The sequence below is a fragment of the Cordyceps javanica genome, chromosome 3 (assembly GCF_051103115.1).
Source record: "Cordyceps javanica chromosome 3, complete sequence".
Lineage (NCBI taxonomy): Eukaryota > Fungi > Ascomycota > Sordariomycetes > Hypocreales > Cordycipitaceae > Cordyceps > Cordyceps javanica.
In genome coordinates, this window is record NC_139297.1 from 1,550,220 (window position 1) to 1,574,734 (window position 24,515).

Sequence of the window (24,515 nt, forward strand, 5' to 3'; positions counted from 1 at the left end):
TGCCACCACATACTCTTCAGTTTTATACTGCTAAATTATCACCAGAATTACACAAAAAATGAATTTACAGCCCAAGAGCAAAAGGCAAAATGTCATGGCGTCTCTGTGTACAGAGAGACAAAAAGAAAACACCCGACACCTGCAGGATTCGAACCTACGCACGCGAACGTAATGCCTTAGCAGGGCACCGCCTTAACCACTCGGCCAAAGTGTCTATTTGTTGAAAATGAGCACCCTAAATATCACTATAGATGCCTGCACACCCGCAGAACTCATAACTTCATTACGTTCCGTCTCTTGGCGAAGCTTCGCTGTGGACATTGATACAATACATTGTTGGCTGTGTTGCTGTGCGCCTTTCTGCTCGACAGTTTTCCCGCCGCATGATTTCTTAACCACACCTGTCGTTACCCCAACAGCGCCACCAGAGCCTGTTCTGCTTTGTACCCGGTCTTCAGAGCCCGCACTGACTCATGAGTGCAAGGTAAGTCGAGGGTGTTGACGACATACTATCGCCACATTGCAATACTCTCGTCGCATCAAAAGTTGCCGACTATTACGATACTTTATGTCCGAACCTTGTTTTCTATTCACCGAAACCAGGACTGAGCATGTCGCTCAAAACCCCCCGTGTTGGTGTACAAAAGTGCCACTGGGCGGAGGGACCCGGCCCTCTTTGCTGCCTTGAGAGAGCTTCAATAGTTAGGCGGTTCCCACTACGCATAGAAACAACAGGATGGAGCTGGAGCCTGGACTATGGCGCTATACCTAGCTAGCCAGGTGGTATTGAGATTGTGGACAAATACGTGCCAGTGCCGGATGAATCGCTACGCCGTAACTCTCGGGATTTGCCAATTGGAGCCGCGCCACCGTCGGTATACCAAGCCACGGAACGGTTCAACGAGGCGGCGGGGAAGGGGGGGGGATGGCATGGCTATCTGCTGCCCCAAAGATGACGACGGACCTTTTGTATATCTTACGAATCAGTGGGGGGTCCGAAACCTTTCATCTAAATTGTGGGTGAATTCCAACGAACAAGAACCGATAAAGTGGGTTCAGATCATCACGTCTTCGACTGTAGGGTGGTTGGCCGGCTTCTAAGAGTGACGCTTAGCCAAGGACGGGAACTAGCAAGCCTGATTGCCGGCTACCGCGCCCATTGTTGGATGCACGGATAATTACGCTGTTTTTGTAAATTCCAAACCTGAGCCGATCCCCCCAATCTACTCGGGGGATCTTTGGCGGTAGTATATGTAGAGTTTCCTCCCCCGGAGAGCCGAGCCTGCCTGGAATGTGGTCTGTCCTCAGCAACCACAGTTTTCTCTTCTGCCCCGTCTGCCCCCTCTTCTTGGTCTCGATCTTCTATCAAGGCAATGAAGAGTCAAATCATCCTCAGTAGCCTCCTAGGCCTGGTCAGCCTCGTCAGTGCCGGCCGCAGTCGCGAGTCCGGCGACGCCTACTTGCGGCACTACAAGCCCAATTTTCATGCGGCACACCAAATGGACCGCCGGGCCGCGGCAGCCACCGATCCCCAAAAAAACCAAACCGGCGAGGTCCTGCCGCCGCGCTTCCGCAACAACGGCACCGAGAGTAAGTGGTCCTTTCTTGCCAAGGCACTACCTGGGGTGGCGGGGGAATTGTTCAATCGGTCGAGCCAGGGAATAATAACAGGAATCTGCTCGGCCCCACGGGAGACGTTTGGCTAATCGGCTTGGCACAGAATTCTACGTTGACGGCAAGAAGCTACCGCTGATCAACTGGGACGTCGGCGAGTCCTACGCCGGAAACCTACCCATCACGGACAGGAAGAATGAGACGAGCGAGCTATACTTTTGGTTCTTCCCCACGGCTACTAAGGAGTTTACGGAGAAGAAGGAGATTGTCATCTGGCTCAACGGCGGTGTAAGTGTGATTGATCAGGGAAAAGATATGGACCCGCACGGGGCCCAGAACGAGATGATCAGTAGAACTGACGAGTGTGAAAAATCATAGCCCGGATGCTCTTCGCTGCTCGGGTTCCTCGAGGAGAATGGCCCCATTGCTTGGGGCGAGGGCATGGAGAAGCCCAAGCCCAACCCCTTCAGCTTCCACCTGCTGTCCAACGTAGTCTGGCTGGAGCAGCCCGTCGGTGTCGGCTTCACCAAGGGCAACGAGACCATCTACAACGAGGACGACATTGCCAAGCAGTTCATCGGCTTCTGGAAGAACTTTGTCAAGACGTTTGGCCTGGAAGGGTGGAAAGTGTACATTGCCGGCGAGTCGTACGCCGGCATGTATGGACCTTACCTCGCCAAACACATGCTCGACCAGGAGGACAAGAAGTATTACGACCTGAGCGGCCTGCTCGTCTGGGACGGCATCTCCTGGGGCGACGACCTGCAGTCGCTGCCGGTCGCCTTCCCGTACCTGGACCAGCACTATAACCTGATGCCCATCGAGCAGCCCGTGTTCGAGAAGCTCCGCAAGCTCGATGAGTCGTGCGGCTTCGCCGACTTTCGTCGCGAGTACTTTGTGTACCCCCCCAAGGAGCAGATGTCCACCTCGCTGCCGCTGGCCAAGGTGTATCCCAACGGGACATACATCGATCCCGAGTGCGAGCAGATTTTCGACATCATCTACAGGGAGGCGCTGAAGAAGAATCCGTGCTTCAACATTTACAACATTGTCGACCGCTGTCCCGCGCGCACCGACCCCTTGTCAGGCAAGGACTCGTACTTTAACCGTCGCGATGTGCAGTCGGCGATTCACGTGAGCCCGCATGTCAAGTGGGAGCAGTGCAAGCGAGTGTTCCCTCGCGGAGTCCACGACCAGTCGGTGCCCGCGGGTGTGTACGCCCTCCCCCAGGTCATTGACCAGACCAAGAATGTCATCGTCGCCGAGGGCACGAGCGACTACCTCTTGTCGCTCAACGGCATCCTGCTGGGAATCCAGAACATGACGTGGGGCGGCCAGCTCGGCTTCCAGCAGGCCCCAAGTGACCCCTTTTATGTTCCCGCCTACGGCTACGACGTCGACAAGCTGTTCAGCGACGACTCCGATGCCGCCCAGACCGGCTACTACGCCAGCGACCTTCCGGCCGGGTACGGCGTCATGGGGACGACGCACCACGAGCGCGGTCTCTCCTTTGTGGTCTCGCAACTGGCTGGGCATGAGGGGCCCGAGTACACTCCGTCTGCGGCGTTTCGTACCCTGGAGAAGCTGCTCGGCCGCATCGACAGCCTCAGCCAAGTCTCTGCCTTTACTCTCCCCCAGATCAGCAACGTCACCCAGCCCAAGGGCGAGCTGGGCAACGGCACAGTCAAGATTCCTTGTTGGACAAGAGATTGCTAAGCGGTCATGATTTCATGAGCCTATCGGCAAGGGAAGCCTTATTTTGGATATAGAACAGTAGAGCTAATCTCTGGTGACGAATATAAATGATTATAGCCAAGATGTATGGAGCTACATACAACTCGACAGATACCAGAGGTGTGAACGAGCAGAGTATCCGGCTAGCATTACCCGCATGATGTGACTGACAGACTAAGCTTCATCGATCGAGAACCGCTTAGAGACCGGAGAGCTTGCACTATTCGTAGAAGAAAATCAGAGCGATGAGTGAGCGCATTTTGGGATGTGGCGCGCCAGATGCATCCGAGATGGATGCACACATGATGGGGCCAAGAGCCTCGTGTCATGGTCAGATGCCCCGTCGACTCAGCCATGGTGCCTTTTTAAAAGGGCCGGGCCACCTCTTGACGGGAGCTATAGCTGGAATCTCCTGTTTTTAGGTTTTTTCTCTCGTCCGTTGCAGTGTATTCCGCTCTTGGCTTGCTGCCATACTCTCCTCTTAGTTGAAAGTAAAATTATCATGTTTTGGTCATGTTTGCCTACTTTCTTTTGCTTAGAAGGGCTAAAGTAAAGGATGGTGACGTGGGAGCGCAGAGACATGTTGAGATGGTGCGTTGTCGCTGCCACAGTCTAGATTGGGAGCCTGCGTCACAGATGAATGTCTCGGTATACGACCTTATAAGTTAGTAACTAATAAAGTGCTCAAAGTGACAACGACAGGTGAATTGTCGCGGCAAACACCAACTGGTGGGTAGTACCAGCCGGCATGGGCTCTCGAAACAAGCTGCATAAAATCCAGTCATGTACGACATAAGTGCGTCGGCAGATTGGCAGAGGGAGGTTTAGTGCTCAGCCGGGTAGAAAAGAGGAGTGTGGATGGATGGATGGATGCATGATGATTGTTTGTGTCGACGACGATGACGATGCAAGCTACTCAGCAAGTAGAATGTGTATGAGAGAGGCACAGAGGCTTGACAGGCTGGCTGGATCAAAACAAGGCGATGGTGGTGGAGCCTACTATACACAAGTAAAGGTACCTCGTGGGTGTGCTGTTGGTGTAAAAGGTACATTTAATGAGGGTCGCTCAAGGATGGCGCAGCTGGCGCAGCTGGCGAGGAGTGCTTCCAAGTGGGACTGGCTGTTTACATGGACCACTTACATGGCAGTATAGGGCACCAGAGGGGCACTACTTGGAGAGCTGGCTGAATGCATCTTTATTTACCTAGCAGGTACATGGAGGTACCTAGCTAATTTTTGTTGACCACTGCAAATCTGGACATCATCAACAACACGCGGCTTGGTGCTATAGATGACACAAATAATACAGAGAAAAAAAAACAAAAGGGCCACTCTGATGCAAACTAAAGAGTACCTAGAGAGCCACTAAAATTACGGTATCCCTCCCCCTGTCTAGCTGCACTCAAACCCAACCGTGCCAATCTTTGTCCGGCCCCCTCCCATTGTTTACTATGCCCCCACTTACAGGCCCCGTTGGTTACTGCGGCATCCAGCGCCTCGACCCCCCAGATCCAAGCAACCAAGCTGCCTGGCTGGGTACCAAAAGGTACCTCGTCTTGTACGTTGTCTGTCTGGTCTCCGTAGGTACCTGCCTCCCCTCCCACTCACCTGCCCTGCCTAGGTACTACTTAGCTTGGAGCTCCAAGACTGGCGCAAGCTTTCGTCGCATCGCTGCATCACCTGGCGTACGGGACAGTTGCGTCCTGCGTCCTGCGTCTCGCTCACCATCCCTCCTCGTCCTCTTTCTCCTCCATTACCTATCATTATTTTCCCGCTTTGCCTCTTCGTCGGTTCTTTCCTGTACATAGCCGCCCACCGCAAACTCGATATTTTGACCCAATCCTTATCATCTCGCCGACTCCTACCTTGCACTTACATGCATACATACCCACCCGGCTACATACCTACCTACACGCCTCCGTTTGTAAATAGCTGCAACCATCGACTCGCGCGACCCGGTACTCACCGCCCGATAATATCCATATTGCGGCCCGAGCCTCCCTTTATAGACATTTGCTCGAGCAAGACCACCCCCCTCCTTTGTGCTCCTAATTTGGGCCTTTCCGCCCCGGACGTAGCAACAAACAGACGCTTCTGCCAACCAGAGACTTCTTCCCTGGCCATGTCGAGGTAGCACGCCGTGTCACTCTCTGCTCGCGGGATATACAAGCATGCGGCCTTTTTCTCTTCAAAGTACGCCCTGATTCTCTCTGCAGATTCCTCTCTACGACGTTGCGGACTGCAAGCAATTGTTCTGCCTGCACCACGCCGCCTCCATTATGCTAACAACACTGCTTCCTTCAGGGAAAAATGTCGTCTGAATCCTCCCCGGGCGAAACCGAACCGCCGCCTCCTACGACGCCGAGCAAACCTCGCAATCGCACATCGCCCGAGACACCGCTAGCAAAGATTAAAGCAAGCCCCGGAGATGCACCTCATTCCGCTCCTGCCGCGGCGCAAGGAGGCAGGCGCCACGACTCCAAGAAACATGAGCCAACTCTCTTGTCCGACTTCTTCCACGGCCGGCAATCAGCTGCCCGTGTTGCTGCAGATCGCAAAAGACGTCAGAGTGTCGGTGCCGTCAAGGCAGAGCTGCGTGCCAACATGCGACATGAAATGAGACAGAATTCTGTGCGCAAGTTGCAGCAGCCAGGAGGTGTCCGCGAGCGGGTGCATCTTTGGCAGAGCAATCATGGCGCAACCATGGCCGTCTCCAACCCAAACTATGCAGCCACCGAGCCTGACGATGTGGCGTTTGAAGGCGAAGATCTTGAGAGTGTCACAGAGGAGGATCGCGTTCGGATAAAGATGCGCTTGAGATCGAACCCATCCGCGCCCAAATTTGTGCCCAATACCCCAGACCATGATGCGAGTCCTAATCCTTCTGCCAAGGAGGATGGCACAGAGGATGACACCAAATCGCTTTCGCCGCCTAAGAAGCGTGTAGTGAGCGATTCAAATTGGATGCGCCAAAAGCCTAAAAAATCACCTGCACCAAAAGCGTCACCCTCATCTTCCAAAGAACCCACGCCGCAAAAATCGAAACCTTTCGTTTTACACCCTACTCCTAACCCCCCCGTCTCTAGCAAGATCAAAGCTTGGGCCGCCAAGATCGAGATGCCAGACGAGTTCGAATCTGGTTCGCAGGTGGGGAGCGCCGCCAGCCGTTCAACAGCCCGCTTGAAGCCCAAATATAAGCAGTATGGCGACGATGACGGAATTCATGTGACTGGCTCGAACGATTCCACTACGATTCGAGACGATGGCATCCGCGTTCGTCCTACCACTACAGGCTCTAACATATCTTTTCCGGGCCAAACCTACCGCCCACCAACAAGCCGGCGAAGCAAAAGTATTGCAGGCTCGTCTCTCTCAGCACTGAGTACAGAACCGAGCGATGTTTCATCACCATCCTCGGAAGGCACCAAGAAGCCTGTTCGTCGACGTAGCAAGAGCATGTCGGCCGACAAGAAGGAGTCCATTGATGACACACCAACAAAGACAAGATCGAAGCGGCTGGACGCCAGCAGAAACATGGTTGCGAAGTCATATCTTTCCACGACAACAGCGGAAACGGATACGTCATCACATCTGGGCGACGATGTATCCAATCTCAGCAGCTCTCTGCGACCTGAATCCGATTTAGACTCTAAACTGACTTCGAAGACTCTTGCTGATATTCCAGGTGACATCCCGTTTGGCCACTCTGCTTTCAGTGAGCTGGATCTCTCTGGTAGATATCGGCCGAAGAAGCTCAATGTTGACCGCAAGTCAAGCTTCAAGGGCGTCCCTCACGTCTTCAAGAAGGTCGTAGAGGAGGGGAAAAAGATGATGAAAGATATGAATGAGCCGCCACGGCCTCAAGGACCGAACAAACCCCCGAGCATTGAGAAGTGGCTCAGCACAACCGTTGATCCGTTTGTTGAGACCCCCAAAGAAGTACCGGCGCCCACCATCAAGAAGCAAGCTTCAGTTCCGGATTCTGTGTCCACCCAGAGTAGGGTCGACTCGAAAACGTCAGCATCTTCTTTGCAACACGAACCACTTGCTGAATCGTCAGCTTCGCCAAGCTCCGAGGACTTAGCAGGCATCGTCGAACATCCTGAACAGCCTACCCGAGCCGGAACTGTTCAGAGACGCCGGGCTCATACCGTAGGAGCACAAAGGCGCACGTCAAAGGGAGATGTTCAACCACATGCACCGTCAGACGAATCCACAGTCGTCACGGATGAAGCAACAACAGAAGTTCCGGAGGGAACTAAGGGGGCAAAAGAGCAGGCAAAGAACACGAGCGCAAAAGAGACTAGCCCTGTGGAACTTAAGAGAACACGGGCAAAACGTGCTACTTCTTCGCCCCTCAGAAATAAGAAGGACTTCCTGGGCATGTTCAAGAACGCTTTCTCGGGCGAATCCACAGCATTTTCTGGGCCTGGTAAGGCGTACAGAACTGAAGAGCTACGGCGGCATGAATTGCACGAGCAAGACTACAGTGATGACTACACTGAGGGATCGGGTTTGTCCAGCAGAGACACTGAATCACAGCTTACAGAATCCGCTGTCAGCGGCTACTCTGCGAACCCCCCCAAAATGGCTGCTCCCCGACACCCTCCTCCTACTAAAGGGAATCACGAATTGTCTACAATCATTTCCGACGATGAATCCAGTGCTGTGAGCTCGACTCTCACAGGCTCCGATGCTACATCTCGCGTCACTCAATCTACCGGGACAGAATCGACCACCATGTCCAAGTCAAGCCAGGCTTCTCTTAAGAAACAACATGACTTGACCAAAAGACGGGTGACTAGCCATTCCGACCTCATGTCAGTCCTGTCGCTTCCAGATCAAGCTGCTGTTCCCCAGGGCATGAAGAATAGATCACGCCCCAGTCTACGCCGGAAACAAGGCGTCCCGGCCGGCTTTTCCGAACATGAATTGTTGCAAGAATTTATGGACGATGAAAATCTCTACAACCGGGAGCTCAAGACACTAGTCGATGGCGTCATCCCCGTTCTCCTGGGCGATGTCATAAACAACAGCGATGCGACTACCCTCTTTTCTACGGGTGGCGGCAGCCAGGCCGATGCGATTTCTAAGGCTGTCGTCGGTATGGGCGTAGCACTTGAAAAGTTAAAGAATGCTCATAAAAAGGCACCACTTCAAGATATCCGTCGTCTGGCCCACTGGGCTCATGGCGTCGTGCCCATGTATAACAGCTATCTTGGCGCATGGCGACTTGGCTTTCAAGATTTGGTCGTCAATCTCGCCCCGGCCGCCGGGCAGCTTGGGGAGGAGGACTCGTTGCTAGACGCACTCCCACGCGATGAAAATGGCGATATTATCAATGAAAATGGAGAAAGAGTCGCCGTCGGTTATCTGCTGAAGCGGCCTTTGGTCCGCATCAAACACATGACGAAACTCATCAAATGCATCGACAGCATCATTAATAGTCAAGATACAAATCAGCTTTTGCGTGATTTTGAGAATCTCCAGGAGAAATCTCGACGTCGCCACCGCGAAGAGACAGCGCGAATCGAAGATGAGGATGCCATCAACACCGATGTTACCAGATGCCGAGACGTCAGAAATCTGGGAGCTATCACGTCTCCAGTCATTGATCCTAATCTGCAGGTCAATGCCAAAGATACATTCTCCTTATCAATGGTCCACTCCAATGGACAGCGCCTGGAATGCCGAGTCGAGCTTGTGTACCGCGATAATCCACTTCAGCCTAAGCAACCGGGCGACCTCCTCATTCGGGAACCTGGTAATGGCAAAGAAGGCACAAAATCATACCTCCTATTCCCGCCGATCCAGATGCATCTTTGCTCTGCCAGAACTGGTGAGGATCATTTTGACATGGTCATTATGCTTCGAGGTATCCATCAAGATCGCGCATGGCACGAGCTACTTTCCTTGACTGCCGATGACGAAGACCAAATACTCGATTGGTTAGATCTTCTCCCTATTAACCCAGTTCCTCCGCGAGAACCAGAGCCAAGCGTTGCCGGTGATGATGAGGCAGACGACTCACGCGACGTGCCAGTTGGCGTGGCTAGACCGGTAACTCTTCGCGATCCCGGAGCTCCTAGTACCGCCGCTTCAGTGTCTAGACCGCAATCGCCCCTCATAAAAACAGTCCGAAAGCCTCAAACGCCTGCGAGATACAAGACCGGTGTCAAGCGTGATGAAGTTCGGCCAGCGGCATCACCTAAATGCGACCAAGACAAAATTTCAACTCAGCCAACATACAAGGTCGTGGACTGGGATGATGGTGGCGACCGAGAACAAAGCAACTTGCTCCCCCAACCTTTGAAGATCAAGAAAACTTCTCCTCCGAGAACATCGCGTGACGACGGAGCTCCTCCGCCCCCGGCCCACCGCACTCTCCCGCTCACGCCAGACCAGCATGAGAAGGACCCCAACTTGCTTGCGCCTCCGGATGCCACTGAACGGATCAGACGGCGTAAGTCGTCTCCGCTCAAACACGAATATTTGCCATCGGATGCCTCGTCGGGAGGATCGAGTAGTCCCAGCCCTGAGCACTCGGATGACGATTCTTCAGATGATGATGATATTGATAGTATGGATATACCAGAGACCGAGCTCGGGTTCAGTATTGCCAAAGAGGCACAACAGCCCCCCCATACCCCATCAAACATGAACAGCACGGTTTCTCGTTCAGATTGCAGTGTTACGCCGTCCAATTCGGCCTCTCAAGCCTGCGGCGTTTACGGTACACAAAGCGCTGCTGAAAAACAAGACAACACTACCCGCTATATGGCATCACTCTCACGATGGTCTGACAAGGGGGCTTGGAAGGATCTCAGCCAACGCCCTTGTGCCATTGTTGTCTCTGCTGGCCTGGTGGAGGCCTACGCTTTCCGCTCCAGTAGCGGGCAAAGCCAATCCGTTAAACTAGACGAGCAACCTCTTATTGCTCTAGATCTCACACCACTTGTGCTTATCAGACAAAGCACAGCTTTGGACCTGGAGATTAGATCGTCAGTTCAAATGCACTCGCGCCTGTACGAGAAGCACAACGGTGGTAATTTCCGTTTCCGATGCCACAGTGCCCCTGAGTGCTTTGCATTGTACATGGCTGTCCACCAGGCGCGCCTTAGCAATCAGAAATTTATTCAGTTGGAGAATGAGGCGCGCTTCAGAGGTTTTGGAGAAAAACACGAGAACGAGCACGACGACCGAGCTGGACGGCGCCGCAGCTGGTTTGGGCGCAAGAATAGCTACCGCAGCTCGCCAAGAAGCGCAGCTCGCTCTCAGGACGGCGAGAGCGCCGCGCATTCCTCAACACCGTCTGCAACTAGCTTCCTTAAGCGCCTTACACAATCTGGTAGTGCTGCCTTCAACCTTGAACAGTCTTCCATCGCCCGGCAGAGCCGTGGTGGCAGCGGTCAAAATAGCCTGTATACATCTGGCTCATCTTCAGCGAGCGGCGGTGCTTCGCCCCGCTCACCATCAGTCAGCACCGGTAACACGCCTGGACAGCGTGGCCCCATGGACGCTGAAAACATTCGAGTCCGGCTTCATCTCCTTGTGACGTCTACGAAGTGGGAGGACTGTGGCAACTGCATTCTCAAAATACGCAGACCCCCTCCTGGTTGGCATCAAGCTCTTCTTGCCGACCATGGACTCGAAAAACGCATTACTGTCCAATCCCTTCCAAAGAAGGACGATGAAGAGCCCAAGGTGCTGCTTGATGCAGTCTTGGGAAGCGGTTGCTTCTCTGCCATGGGGAGTCGCGGAATCGTCTGCGGCATCTGGGAAGAGGTCCAGGGGGCCGACGGCGTTGTTGGCATGGTCCCTGCAAAGAGCAACCCTGGTGGCAAGATTAAGAAGTGGTGTTTCCAGCTGTCTACAGCTGCGGAAGCGAACTGGGTGCTGCGAATGGTACACCAAGAAGTCGTGCGCGCATAATATATTGGCAAGTGCGATATGGGCCCTTTTTTTTTCCTTTTTCTTTTGTTGGCGGTTTATTTTCTTCTGCTTATTTCTGCTGTTAAACTACGCTATGATATCCCGCACATACTTTCCTATTCGTTGCTCCTATTACCGTCGTCTGCTTTTCAACGATGAGGATCATTGTTCTATTTAGAGGTGCTTAGAAGGGGAGATTTTAAGACGCGTTCGTGTCTTGGTTTTGGTATATGTGAATATAATTAGAGGGAGAGTGGCGCTGAGTTTGTACATTTCAGACGTGGGAGGGGTATGACGAAGATGATGTTGCATAGTGAGCAGAGGAACGGTTCATGTGAGAAAATGTATATTATTCAGACTTATCCTTCTAACGTAGCTTGTGCGCAAGATCTTCGTCCCAATAACTGGCAGTGACTGCTCATATACCGCAAATGCCAAAATGGTTTCTTCCAATGCTTTCCATTGCCATTTTGAAAAATGTTCTACACCTTGCAAGCGATTTGGCGAACGTGGTGTTGACAGTGGTCACCGTTTTTCACTGCCAACAATCCAGCGATACCCCCCGCCCCCACCATGCCAACATCCCACCTAGACTCTTCTTCTCCTCCTCCTCCCTGCCATCCATCACTTGCCAAACCCCTAACCCCAACAGCGTTTTGCCCAGATCCTGCTCCAAAGACGAATTGAGTAAAGGGATCGAAGATCCGAAGCCCTTTGCCCCCTGCCTGCCTGCCTGCCTGCCCCCTCCCTCCTCCCCCCCCCCCCCCTTCCACATCTCCCAAGAACGACCACCACCCATGGCTCCTCCTCCCCTTCCACTACCGCTCGAGGTCGCCGTTTTCTCCCCGGCGGACGCCCTCGCCGCGCAGGCCCTCGGCGCCGCGCGCGTCGAGCTGAACCGCCCCGGGAGCTACCCGGCGGGCGGCCTCACGCCGCCGCTGAGCGCGCTCGCCGCCCTCGCTTCGTTGTCGTCGTCACCACCACCACCGCAGCCGCTGCGCATCCCCGTCCGGGTCATGATTCGCCCGCGCGGGCCGCCCCCGGCTGACGGCGAGCCGGACTTTGTCTACACCCCCGCGGAGCTGGACGCCATGCGCGCGTCCATGTCTGAACTCAAGGCGTCGGGGTTTATGAGCGTTGAGCGCGGGGACGGCTTCGTCTTTGGCGTGCTGAGACGAGACAATAGCAGCAGCAGCAGCGGAAAACTGGAAATTGACGTCGAGGCATGCAAGGAGCTCGTGGCGCTGGCGCATCCGGTGCCGTGCGTGTTTCACCGCGCCTTTGACCCGGTTGTGGCGGCGGCGGGTGGTGGTGGTGACGTGGTCGCGGTCGTGGACGCGCTGGTGGCGTGCGGCTTCGCGGGCGTGCTGACCGCGGGCGGCGACGCGGGAGGGTGCCTGGATAACCTGGGGACGCTGGGGCGGATCTGCGAGGCGGCGGCCGGCCGGATCGAGGTGGTCGCGGGCGGCGGCGTGCGGCACCACAACGTGGCCGGGGCGACGGCAGCGCTGGCGCGCTACAACGCCGAGCAGGCGGGCGAGAAGGCGGGGGAAACGGCCGGACGACGAGGCGTGTGGGTTCATTCGGCGGCGCTCAAGCCTGACGGGTCGGGGATGGACGAGGAGGAGGTGCGTAAGCTGCTGGAGGAGCTCGCAAGATGAAAACTTTGCAGATGTGCGTACATACATTTCCATATGTTTCAAAGCCAAAGAGGGATATACATAACAGGACATAGCAAAGACACGACTGGAGCGTTCATAGTTTAGCGGACACTTCAATACCATCAGGAATAGCAAAACACAGTCTATTACTTTCAAAGCAATCCCTTGCGCCCCCCTCATCCCCTAGTTATACATCAAAAGTATTCATCTTCGTCAAAATTTTATATGTACATATTGAATGAAATCTCGGCACGCAAACACCAAAACCACATTCTCCTCTTCATCTCATGAGAGCCCTTGCTCTTCTACGAGCTGGGGGAGGGGACGGCACAGGCAGGGGGGTTGGTATGCCCGGGAGCGCCGGTGTTGCCAGCAGGACCCGTGGCAGTAGTCTGGCCAGGGCCGGGCTTGACAGTGCTAGTGCTGTTACCGCCGGGAGTGCCGGGACGGGGAGGCGTGCCGGGCTGGTGGCGAGCGAGACCCAGGCAGGTGGCAATCTTGTAAAAGACGTCAACGTTGCCATAGGTGCCGCCAAAGATGTCCTGGCAGGGGCCCCAGGCGTAGACAGGGACGTCGGTCAGGGAGTGAACGCCAACAGCCTCATCGGTGTGGAAGGTGCCGTTGACGACGAAACCGTCGGGGCTGTCGCTGGGGTTGAGGTAGTACTCATCACCAATCTTGACGGTGGGGTTGCGAGGGCCCTTCTTATGGACGCTAAAGTTCTCGCGGATATCGGGATGGGCAGCGACGCCGCCAGCGATGGCATAACGGGGCTCCCAGTTGGTAGGGAAGTTGGCACCAGTGCCGTAGGTGACGCCGTCGGCCTTGTGATACTGAGAAAGACCGGACTTCTCATAAGTGCCAATGGCACGGCGCTTGCCGCGCTGATCGGGCTGCTCCTTCAAGTACTTGGTATCGGCAGAACCGTAGACACTGTGGTGGGTTAGGATTTGGCAAGAGTCGGTGGGATGTGATCAACTTACTCGAAGCCGTGGCCGTGGTCGGCAGAGACGAGGACAAGAGTCTCGTCACGGATGCCGAGCTCCTCGAGCTTCTTGATGGTGGCACTGATGGCATCGTCCATCTCAAGAAGTTCGGCCAGAGCACGGTCGTAGTCGAGAGTGTGCATCTGCTTGTCGATGGAGGCACCCTCGGACATGAGGAAGAAGCCCTTCTCCTTGCCACGATTGGCAAGGATCTCAACAGCCTTGACGGACATCTCCTTGAGACCCGGAATATCGGTAGCTGAGCTGTTCTTGCCAGTGGGGTCGTTCTTCAGCGTCTTGATGTTGTCCTTGTAGACGTTGCGGTCCAGCCAGACAGGAAGGTTGCTCTGGCAGAAGACACCGAGGGCGCGTTTGCTATTGTCGGCAGCCTGAAGAGCAGTGTTATTCAGACTGACGGAGTAGCCCTTCTTGGCAAACTCCTGGTAGTAGTCCTTTCCTTTGTAAGAGCCCTTGCCGGCAAAAAACTGCTCTGCACCGCCGCCAAAGAAGACATCAGGGCCATTGTTAGCAGTCCAGGTCCAGTTGGTCACGCCATTGAGAGCCTGGTCGATGAGAGCACCGTACTCGGCGCGCTTGCGGGTGTGGCCAGTGAGGGCAATGGGGGTAGCGTCGGCGAGGAAAGCGGTAGAAACGGCACCCCAAGCACCACCCTGAGTATATTAACATTTGTCGTTTCGGAGAGTACAAGTATGGGGAAGAGCTTACCCAGACACGCTGGAAGATTTCAACAATCGTCTCAACCTTGGGGTCGTCAAAAGCGTCAGGAGACGAGTCAACGTGAACGCTTGAATCCATTAGCTATGCGGCATGTCACGTCTCAGAATTCACTTACCCCATGGCGTTGACGGTGCTCTTGTGGCCGCTGTAGAGAGCAGAGGCAGAGTTGGCCGAGTCGGTAATGTAGGAGTCGAGGGAGTGTGTCATCTGGTGACCGAGGACGGGGAACTGATCCATCTTGAGAACGGACTGATACTTTCCGTTGATGCTCTGGTGTCCCAGCAGACGGGCGGCGGTGATCTGATGCATCTGTTAGAAACGTGCTATGGTTTTTTCCGGGCCATTACTTACCATGTTGGTAGTCATACCGTCACCAATGAAGAAGATGACGTTCTTGGCCTTGCGCTCCTTGGAGATGTCACGAACAACCCAGTTGGCGGTAGTCTTGCTGCCATTGTAGTAGTCGAGGGTGACCTTGTACTTGCCCGGCTCGTAAAGCGCAATGCTGCGGTAAGCCTTGGCGGCGACGTTGACAACGGAGGGAGTTTTCGCATCTTCAGCGTAGAGATCCTCGAACCATTTGAATTGCCACTTCTCCAGCTGGGGCTCAGCAATTTTGAAGGCCTTGGCAAAGTCCTTGGGCTGCTCGCCTTCCTTGGTGATGGTGACCTTGAACTTCTCGTCGGGCTTGCCGTTGTGGGCAGCCTCGGAGCCGTTGACGGGCGCGTGGACCTCGACGCGAAGATCAAACAGCTGACCGGGGAGGAAATCGCTCTGATCGGGAGGAAGAACACATCCAAGGTCAGGGCAACCTCCAAGACGCTGGAAAGTTTGTGCAGAGACCTGGCCAATGGCGGCGGCCGCGACGAGGGCCGCGGCCGTGTTGAGCTTGGCAAGCATGGTAGAAGAAGAAGCTTGCAATTGAAGAAGTTTGAGATGAGAATCGGCTTCCTCAATTCAAGTCTCAGACCACAGGTGACAGAGCCCGAGAACAGCAGCCTCGAAAAGAGGAGGGCCGGCGCAGTTTATATGCTTGGCAGGGCTACCATCTCGGCGATGACTGCCAGTGGGTGGATTTTTTTTTTCGGCGTAATGCGCTGAGCCGGATGTCGTACGAAGCTAACGAGCCCAAGAACTAGCAAAGCTAGCTCGAAAATGAAGAAACGCCATCAATATTCGGTTGCGGGAGGCTCGGTGTAGCAAGGATCAGCACGTTGACAGGCAGGCCAATTGAGGAGTCTTGGCCGGTGGATGCCTTTCCAAATAGCGTCATGCCCCGATAAGCCGAGAGCTGTGGAGTGAGAGTCGAAGTTAACAATGTGTTTGCGCACTCTAGCTTCATTAATCGCGTTGCGTGCTCTGGCCGTGGTAGCCTGCAAGGGTATGCAAGGCAACTCAGCTGGCCAACCCTTTCATCAGCAAGCAAGACAGCCACGTGTGTGCGCCACGACCCATCAGTCCGACATTGCTGCCAGTAGTGCGGGACTATATTATCTGGGGGAGTGGAGATGGATGAATCCAGAAATGAGAGCTGTTCCGCGAAGAGTGTTTGTCTGCATCGCGTTTGCATGTGGTTGAAGCAGCTGGTGGGATGACGAGCAGGTAGAGGCAGCAACGGTGGGGCTGGGGCTGGGCTTGGCTGGGGCAAGCCCGCGCAGAGGATCCTGTCTTTGCAGTGCCTTCTGACTGGTACTTCTGAGCAACAATGTATGGGCGGTTCACCCGCGAGTTGCTCGAGAGTCAAAAGTACCTACTTGCTGCTCGCCTACCTAAGGTTATAAGGTTATTCTGTACGCTTGCCTTAGCGTCCCCGCAGCGCGCTCCTCGGCATAGCTTCTCACAGATGAGATCCCAGCCTCGTGCGCCAAAGCTTGATCATCATTGGCGCAGCCCCCAAAAGAAAAGGGACGATAAAAGGAACCCTGCTACCTGCCCATGTATTCGTTATATTCGAAGTCGGTTATTACATTGTTGATCCGTCGCCAAATCTTCACTGAGACCCGTTGCAGCAGCCTAGACTATAGCTACAGTTTAAAACATCGAGGTTACTGGTAGTCTGCGAAAAAAGAAAAACTTACCCATAACGCATGATTACAATGAATCTTTTCTTTGCTGTTCAAAGAAAAATCCGTAGGAATGGCTGGCTGCCACTAGACAAGGCTGCTGCCCGCGATGCATTAACTACCTACTAAATCCCTACGCCGTATCCGTACACTGCCGCATTTCAAGGCGCTATACCCACTGCGTACCAGTCCCCGTCATTTCGCTAGTTTATCCAATTCGGCCACCGAGCTGAATTAAATTCGTACTTTTTGTCAACCTCCCGACTGGTCATACGCAATAGACTGGGGGGGAGCCGGCAAGTCACCGCGCGGCCACATGCCTCGAACTGGTTCTGGAACATAACCGCGCATATCAAGGCCAGGCCTCCCGATCAGCAGAATACGGAAAGAAGAAGTATCAATTCTATCAGATCACGAGGTTGCAACCCGAGCGTGGCGCCATCGGATCATCCAACTGTTCTTCTAAAGGCAAGGGGCGAGACGCGACTCGCATCAACCAATGCAACGCTGGCAACGCGGATGCGCCCAGGGCCGGGACGACAACTGGCTACTCATCCGGGGACTAGGTTCCGAAATCCCCTGTTGAGGGAAATCACGTACGGAGTACGGATAGTTGGCACTTGGCAGTCAGTAACTGTCGATGACTGGCATTTCACCCACGTGCTCATGAACTAGCACTCCATGGATCCCGGCCCACGACAACCGACTGGTTATTAGACGGAAATATACACCTACTGATTCGTAGCCAAGTCTCTATATCAATTCATGCTTGTATATTTGGAGCATCAAGCGGGTTTGAGTGTTCTATGTCCCCTATTTGGCCTATGAACATGGATGTTCTCATTGACGCCCGCCCTTGAGCAAATGTCGCTCATTTCAGTCTCGTACCGAATTCCGAAGTTGAAGTAACAAAATTATCCCTTAACAGCAGTGGACCAAAGAATGCATGCAGCACATCCGCCATCTTTCAGCCAGGTAGGTGGCTCCGCCGGCTTTCCACGATCAATTAACTCATCTCAATTTGTACCATTCTATTCATGCACACCTCGTTTGCAGATTTTCCCAATGACCACGAATAACATAATAGTTTTGAATTGTATAGTCCATCTAACTGAAACGAACAGGCCCTTCCCTTTACTATGATAGAGATAGCCAGCATACAAACACCAGCCCGCTCAGCTGGCCTACCCTGGAAGCACAGTGCGGAAGTTGTGCTCGGCTTCGTCAAAATGGGGACGTCAAGACTGCCAAAATTGTCAGGGGCCACACCTCAAGAAAACCTCGAGAAAGAAACTACCTATTAACAAAGGGAGACACTGTTGCGGCACAGAAGGTCGTCACTTGTTCTCACCGACAGTACTCAATCAAAAGCGTCTATAGACACTCACAACGCTAACCGAAATGCTACCAAGTGTTCTTTCCGTATGCTCTCAACTCCACAAAGATGATCTTCTCTAGAAATCTTCCATGATGGCGAAGCAGTGCGGTATGAAGTCAAAAATAAAATAAAAATGAACAGGCCAGCCCGTCACTCAACGCCAAGCCAGGGAGGAAGTAGTCTGCTTGTTTTTCAGTTCCGTACTCGCAGCTCTGATCTGGATATAGAATTGCTCAAAAAACATTACTCAGGCAATTCGTGGATTCATAGTAAATCACAAGTGTACTGTGGCTGGCTTCCGGAAGAGAAACACAAGCAACAACCATTAGCTACACGGTTGCTAGGGTATGTATGATCAAAGTCCCCCCTGCTCATTAAAATAGAGTCATGCAATGAGGGAGTGATTAAGATGTTACGGATTTTAAAGGAAAATACCGACTCAATAATAAACCTCATTTAAACCCCAAAGTGAAAGATAATATCCAATAGTCACTTATATACGGAACTTGGGGGTCATTAGCTAGAGGCTAGGTTTTCTGTCCTGATGACGGGGCGTACTTTGACGAAAGAGATGTAGTAGCGCTCTGTTTCACGGATTCTATATGTCGCTTGGAGGTCTATTCAAAAGACTTGGGTGTTTCTTTACAAAATTCCTTCATTCTGCGTTAAGCAACGGCGGACGGCGCGGTTGTGTCATCTGTTCAAGCCGCCCCACCCACTGGACAGAGAGCGGCCTAGGCCGCGAGAAAATTCGAGACGGTGGCACTTCCAACGTCCCTGCGTTCATCAGCACTTCAGTCCAAGCACCATCAATAATGAGCGCTGCGGATGGTAGTCGAATGGAGGGTGTAGAAATGGCTGCCGCTCGTACGATTTTCACTTCGACCGCTGTAGAAGGCACCGCCGCTCGCCTTGGCCGTCTGGCCCTGCCTGGGCGTGCCGCCTTCGAGACGCCCAACTACACGTCCGTCGCAAGCCGCGGCGCCGTGCCGCATCTAACGCCGGATAATATGGCTAGATATGTGTCGCCAGGATCTGTTTACATGGCTCTGGAAGACTGTATGTTGATCGTCTCTGCTCACTATCCTGGGTCCAACCTCAACGCTAACGCGAGCCGTCTACGCAGTTATTGAGAAGAAGCAGCCCCCTATATACAAGGCACCCGTGACAAGGGAAACCAAGTTGCACAGCTTCACTGGCCTGCCTTTGGAGAACACCACCATATTGGCGGCTAGGCGCAGTCAGACAGTCACCACCCCCACAGGCAATACGGCCAAGTCGGTCACGCTCTTCACCTCGACTGGATTCCGGAGCCTCACCGTCCTGGAGTACGTCGAGGCCACCACTCTGCTGAAGCCTGACATTGTCGTACCATTGGCCGATCTTCTGCACATAAGCGTCACGCCCCCTTCCAAGAAACTTGTCCGCATGGTGGACAGGACGGAGGAGTGGCTGGACCAGTTTCTGGACGCAACTGAGACGGCAAGCAGCGGCGCTCGGCCCAGCGCCGTGTTTGCACCGGTGTTAGCGGTGGAATACCCGCTGCAATGGGCCTATCTTCAGCATCTCGCGGAGGATGTTATCGGGTCCCTTTCTGGTCTCGCCATATACGATACACAACTACTGACTGACATCATACCAAACTACGAACCACTTCGCCAGCTGCCCCGCCTATCCCTTGACCCCCCCAAAACGCCGCAACAAGTGCTGAATCAGATTGCCCTCGGAGTAGATGTATGTGTCTTGCCTTTTATAAACACGGTTTCCGATTCCGGCGTCGCTTTCACCTTTACCTTCCCCCCGTCCGTGGGCATTTCCACGCCGCAGCCCTTGGGCATTGATATGTGGTCGGAGGAGCACGCGACCGCCCTGGAGCCGCTGAGTACGGGCTGCCAGTGCTACACCTGCACAACGCATCACCGCGCCTACCTGCGGCACCTGCTTAACGCCAAGGAGATGCTGGGCTGGACTCTGCTGCAAATCCACAACCACCACACCATGGGCCGCTTCTTCCAGGCTGTCCGCGAGGCGCTGCGCGATGGTACGTTTGGCGCGGCGGCGGAACGATTCGTCGCGGCGTACGCGACGGAATTTCCGGATGGGACGGGCGAGCGGCCGCGAGCACGAGGCTACCACTTTAAGAGCGAGTACGGACAGGGCAAGATTAACAAGACGACGTGGGTCGATGTCGGGGCGACAGTGGCTGCGCAGACCGAGACGGAAGCGTAGATGAGCATGGATAGCGGAGTTTCGGCGAATCAGGCGATATTTGTGTATTTGCGCGGATATCTAGAAAGGGAAAGAATTCCATGATTTGAGTTTGCAATCTTGTATCGAATTGATCTGTGATGAGATCTGGTGTGAGCCCTGATGTAGCTGGCTCTCGAGCTCACATCGAGAATGGGCCACCTAGGTAGGAACCCTTGCAAGGCACAGCGGCCAAAATTGCTGTTCACATGTTCCCTTGAAAGCGAAATCCTTGTGTTCGGACGATTGAGCTTACTTCCAATCAATTCTTTCCCCGACGTGGTTTTGAGCAGGGAATTGGAGCTATTCCGGAAAGAGGCATTTTGCAGCATTTCTATCGGCGGCCCACTCGGTGCCCGGCGCAGCATCTGGCTTACCGATCCAACCACGGAGCTCCGTTTGGGGCCGCGATGCCTCATTGGGACCGTGTTTTCCATATGACTTCGGCTGAGCTGAGAAAGATGATAGCATCGTGTAGCCAATAGCGGCAGGACACACACTGGTTCCAGGATGATCTGCTCACCATAAAAGGCCGCCGATACCAGTTTTCGCCTCTCCAGACCTCGTCTTCAGACTTTGTCTTCAGCTCCCATCTGGAACTACTGTATCCGAGCAGTATTACACAAACGCTTAGATCGCATCTACTCTATACTTACAGCCTATTACGATTGACGGGCCCTGAGCGTCTTTCTAGTCCTTCTCAGTATACACACAACCATGATGTTTGGGCAACATCACCCTCGCACTCTGCACCTCTACTATCGTGATGGTCACCACCAGCTGGAGGTCTGCGACGAGGACAAGCACACGGTCCTCTACCGCGTCTACCGCACATCCTCCAAGCCGCACCTCACCGTTTGCCGGGTCGCGGGACCTAAGAACAACGAGGAAATGGTGGGCCAGGTGTCGTTCCACCACTTCAAGTCCGACATTGACCTCAACGTGCCGGGCCACCACGCCCTGTGCATGAAAAAGGCTGGCCTGTTGTCGTCCAACTTCGAGGTGCGCGGCGACGGCATCGAATGGGAGTGGCGGCGCGACGGCGCGCTGACAAGCAACCTCAAGCTGAAGGCGGCCGACGGCAGCTGCCTCGCCAAGTTTGACAATGCGTCATGGTCGCGCAGCAAGCAGGGGACGCTTGAGGTCATGGGTGTACCGCCTACTGGGATGCTAGACGCGGTGGTGATCACGGGCCTGGCCAAGATTGAACTGCAGCGCAGAGCGAATTCCTCACGCAGCGGGGCTGGGATCAACGCTGCTACTGCGGGCAGTCAGTGAGATCGAGACGAGAAGGAACTTTCTTTTTCCTCCGGAGAGTGAGGCCGGCGGGGTCGTGCAAAAGTTTTGAGGATGCATGGAATTCCTTTTGTTCGACCAGCGTTGCGCGCTTGCTTGTTTGCGAGGGTTGATCGCATAGACCTACGCTTAAAGATATGATCTAGTCAAGTGAATAGTAGAAGAGAGAAGCAAAATTTTGAAAAAAGCAATACGCGTGATTCGTTTGCTAGGAGCGTGTGCGCGGTTTGGTCCATCCCGGGTCGAGGCCGCAAGTGTTGTCTCAGGGGGAGGCTAGATTTAGAAACATGGCTGTCTGAGAGGAATCCCAGCGAACCTTGTCTGCAAGGGGTGAGTCAAGCGGACCAACCCTGTGCTTGATGAAGAAACTTAGAGTACCTAAGTTCAGCGGGAAATGACCCGATAAAAGTTGCTGAAGGAACTATTGTGTGTGACGAGGCGAAGGCACATAGCTGATGGGGTCGAGATAGCAAGCCAGCCCCACAAACTTGCCTGACCGTTCTCCGCACACCAGTTCGGCCCCCCGAGCCAGCCAAGTTAAGCCAGCCGTTGCAGCGTCGCCCGTTTGGGGTCTGCCGAGAGAGGCCCAGATAACGAGCTCGTTTTCATCCTTCTCTTCATCTTCTGCCTTCATATTTGCATCACCACACTTGTTGTTTCCTTTTCCTCGTACGCCATGGCTGCATCATGATTGATGAGGGCGACGACGAAAACAGACCCCTCATGGCCAACCACAGCGATGACACCTCCTCGGAGCGCGGGCGCGGGCGCCCCAACGACGATGGTACCAACAAGAATACCCTGACATCCACGACCGTCACGCCCGAGGACGCCTCGTCTAGCGGCACCTCTGCCCTCTTTCACACCCATGGCAACGACGACAACGACACACCCGCGCCTCGCTTCCTCCGAGATCAGCAACAGCAACATCAACAGCAACAGCAGCAGCAGCTACCGGGTGGCGATGCCTCGTCCCAGCGAAGCCACGGCCGCAAGTGGCCGGCGTGGGTGCCATACCCCATCGAGCGTACCGGCAGAGCCTTTGTGCGGTGGACTCGCGGGCCGTCCAACGCCCAGCCCTACCGTATCAAGCCGATCCTCCCGGCCGTCCAGGAATTCCCGCTGCGCGTGCTGGACCGGGTGCTGCCGGGCCGGCGGCGCCGGCAGTGGCTGCTTTTCCTGTACCTCTCCGTCTGGGTCGTCGCATTCGCGCTCGTCAAGCGCCAGGAGTCGGTCGCGGGCGAGATTGCCGGCGGCTGGGGCAAGCCGAGGGCCATTGGGTGCGGCGCGGCCTACTTTTCCCGCAGCAACCTCTGCGGCGTCGACGGCGGCGACTGCCGGCCCTTCAACGGCACCGCGATGCCTTTCCGCTGCCCGGCCAACTGCGCCAGCTACCGCGTCCTGAACCCGCGCGCCGTCGGCGACCAGGAGGTCGTGTACCGGCCACTGATTGTCGGCGGGCCGACAACGGACATCGAGCCTGGCGCGGACTCGGCCACGTACCGAGGCGACTCGTACATTTGCGGCGCCGCCGTGCACGCCGGCGTCGTCTCCAACACCAACGGCGGCTGCGGCGTCGTCAGGCTCGTGGGCCGCCAGCAGGGCTTCGTCGCCTCGGACCGCAATGGCATCACCAGTGTCGCCTTCGACTCGTACTTTCCGCTGGCCTTCCGGTTCGTCCAGGTCGACTGCCACGCCACCGATGCGCGCTTCTCCATCCTTGCCCTGTCCGTCGTCTTCACGGCTGTGCTGGGACTGTTCACCGCGTCGCCGGCCGCCTTTTATTTCCCCACGTTTGTCGGCGCCTTCTGGACCGTCGGTATGGCTACGGACTCGCCGTCCTACACCACCGTCGCTGGGCTCTTCTCGGACATCCTCGGCAAGTTCGTGCCCGCCATGTTCACCGGCTGGGTCATGTACGACAAGATGGGTGTGCGCCGCACACTCAAGGGCCTCACCGCGCAGGTCGAAAAAATTGTGCTCTGGCTGGGTGCCTGCTGGGTCGGCGCCCTCGACAACTACACGCTCGACTTCATACCCATCCAGCGCCTCAGCGGGCACGACCTTGCCCAGCAGCCTGGCGCGCGTGCCGCCCTCGCCGTCATCGTCATTGTCCTCTTTGTCATCATCGTCTTCCAGGCGTGGTGCTTCCGCCAGGAGGCGCGTTTCAACAGGTATATAAAAGTCTACGCTCTCTTCGTCGCCGGCATCATCCTCTCCCTCATCCTGCCGGGGCTGAACCTGCGCATTCATCATTACGTCCTTGCGCTTCTGCTGCTCCCAGGCACAAGTATGCAAACGCGGCCGTCGCTGCTTTACCAGGGTCTCCTCGTCGGGCTCTTCATCAACGGTATCGCCCGCTGGGGCTTCGGCTCGTTCCTCGAAACCGACGTCGCGCTGCAAGGTGACGCCCAGCTCGGCACTCTGCTCCCCAGCATCAGCGCCCCGACCATTGACTGGTCCAACGGCACGGCCGACGCACAGTCCACCATCACTTTCAAGTGGGAGCTCCCGCCGCTCGAGACTTACGACGGCATCAGTATTCTGGTCAATGATGTGGAGCGCTACCGTACCTACTTTGATGACACGGACGCGCCGGCGCGCGAGTACACGTGGACGCGCAACTCGAGTCTTGGCCTGCCAGAGTACTTTCGCTTCGGCTTCATGGTCGATAGCAATGCCGGTGACTACACAAAAGCGGGTGTTTGGAGCAAATACGGCGAATGGATTGAAATGGCCCCAGGCCCGTCCAAATGAAAGATAAATTCACGAACATATACGTAGACTATAGATGCAATCTTGTTTATGCACCTAGATGTAGTTGCGGCAAATAGCATAGAACGATTCAGGGCGATCGAATGTGACA

The 24,515-nt window shown here is 54.8% G+C and overlaps 7 protein-coding genes and 1 non-coding gene across 8 annotated transcripts; 6 read left to right on the forward strand and 2 right to left on the reverse strand.

Moving 5' to 3' along the window:
* Positions 1–133: 133 nt before the first annotated feature.
* Positions 134–214, reverse strand: V2A60_004688. Its single transcript has one exon. It is a non-coding gene; the product is annotated as a tRNA-Ser (tRNA).
* A 1,159-nt stretch (positions 215–1,373) lies between these two features.
* On the forward strand, positions 1,374–3,330 carry V2A60_004689 (uncharacterized protein; the record flags this gene model as incomplete). The annotated part of the gene is made up of 3 exons (XM_083256004.1): positions 1,374–1,590; positions 1,721–1,902; positions 1,993–3,330. The coding sequence occupies 3 exons, from the start codon at positions 1,374–1,376 to the stop codon at positions 3,328–3,330; spliced, it is 1,737 nt and encodes a 578-aa protein (XP_083112130.1).
* Positions 3,331–5,658: 2,328 nt separating this feature from the next.
* Positions 5,659–11,280, forward strand: V2A60_004690 (uncharacterized protein; the record flags this gene model as incomplete). Its single annotated transcript, XM_083256005.1, has 1 exon — positions 5,659–11,280. The coding sequence occupies one exon, from the start codon at positions 5,659–5,661 to the stop codon at positions 11,278–11,280; it is 5,622 nt and encodes a 1,873-aa protein (XP_083112131.1).
* A 797-nt stretch (positions 11,281–12,077) lies between these two features.
* V2A60_004691 (copper homeostasis CutC domain-containing protein) lies at positions 12,078–12,941 on the forward strand (the record flags this gene model as incomplete). The annotated part of the gene is made up of 1 exon (XM_083256006.1): positions 12,078–12,941. The coding sequence occupies one exon, from the start codon at positions 12,078–12,080 to the stop codon at positions 12,939–12,941; it is 864 nt and encodes a 287-aa protein (XP_083112132.1).
* A 305-nt stretch (positions 12,942–13,246) lies between these two features.
* On the reverse strand, positions 13,247–15,565 carry V2A60_004692 (alkaline-phosphatase-like protein; the record flags this gene model as incomplete). Its single annotated transcript, XM_083256007.1, has 5 exons — positions 13,247–13,874; positions 13,925–14,598; positions 14,654–14,732; positions 14,781–14,965; positions 15,017–15,565. 5 exons carry the CDS (start codon positions 15,563–15,565, stop codon positions 13,247–13,249), a joined length of 2,115 nt encoding a protein of 704 aa, XP_083112133.1.
* A 3,395-nt stretch (positions 15,566–18,960) lies between these two features.
* Positions 18,961–20,335, forward strand: V2A60_004693 (tRNA-guanine(15) transglycosylase-like protein; the record flags this gene model as incomplete). The annotated part of the gene is made up of 2 exons (XM_083256008.1): positions 18,961–19,165; positions 19,233–20,335. 2 exons carry the CDS (start codon positions 18,961–18,963, stop codon positions 20,333–20,335), a joined length of 1,308 nt encoding a protein of 435 aa, XP_083112134.1.
* A 735-nt stretch (positions 20,336–21,070) lies between these two features.
* V2A60_004694 (uncharacterized protein) lies at positions 21,071–21,631 on the forward strand (the record flags this gene model as incomplete). The annotated part of the gene is made up of 1 exon (XM_083256009.1): positions 21,071–21,631. One exon carries the CDS (start codon positions 21,071–21,073, stop codon positions 21,629–21,631), a length of 561 nt encoding a protein of 186 aa, XP_083112135.1.
* A 705-nt stretch (positions 21,632–22,336) lies between these two features.
* V2A60_004695 (uncharacterized protein) lies at positions 22,337–24,406 on the forward strand (the record flags this gene model as incomplete). Its single annotated transcript, XM_083256010.1, has 1 exon — positions 22,337–24,406. The coding sequence occupies one exon, from the start codon at positions 22,337–22,339 to the stop codon at positions 24,404–24,406; it is 2,070 nt and encodes a 689-aa protein (XP_083112136.1).
* Between the last annotated feature and the right edge of the window lie 109 nt (positions 24,407–24,515).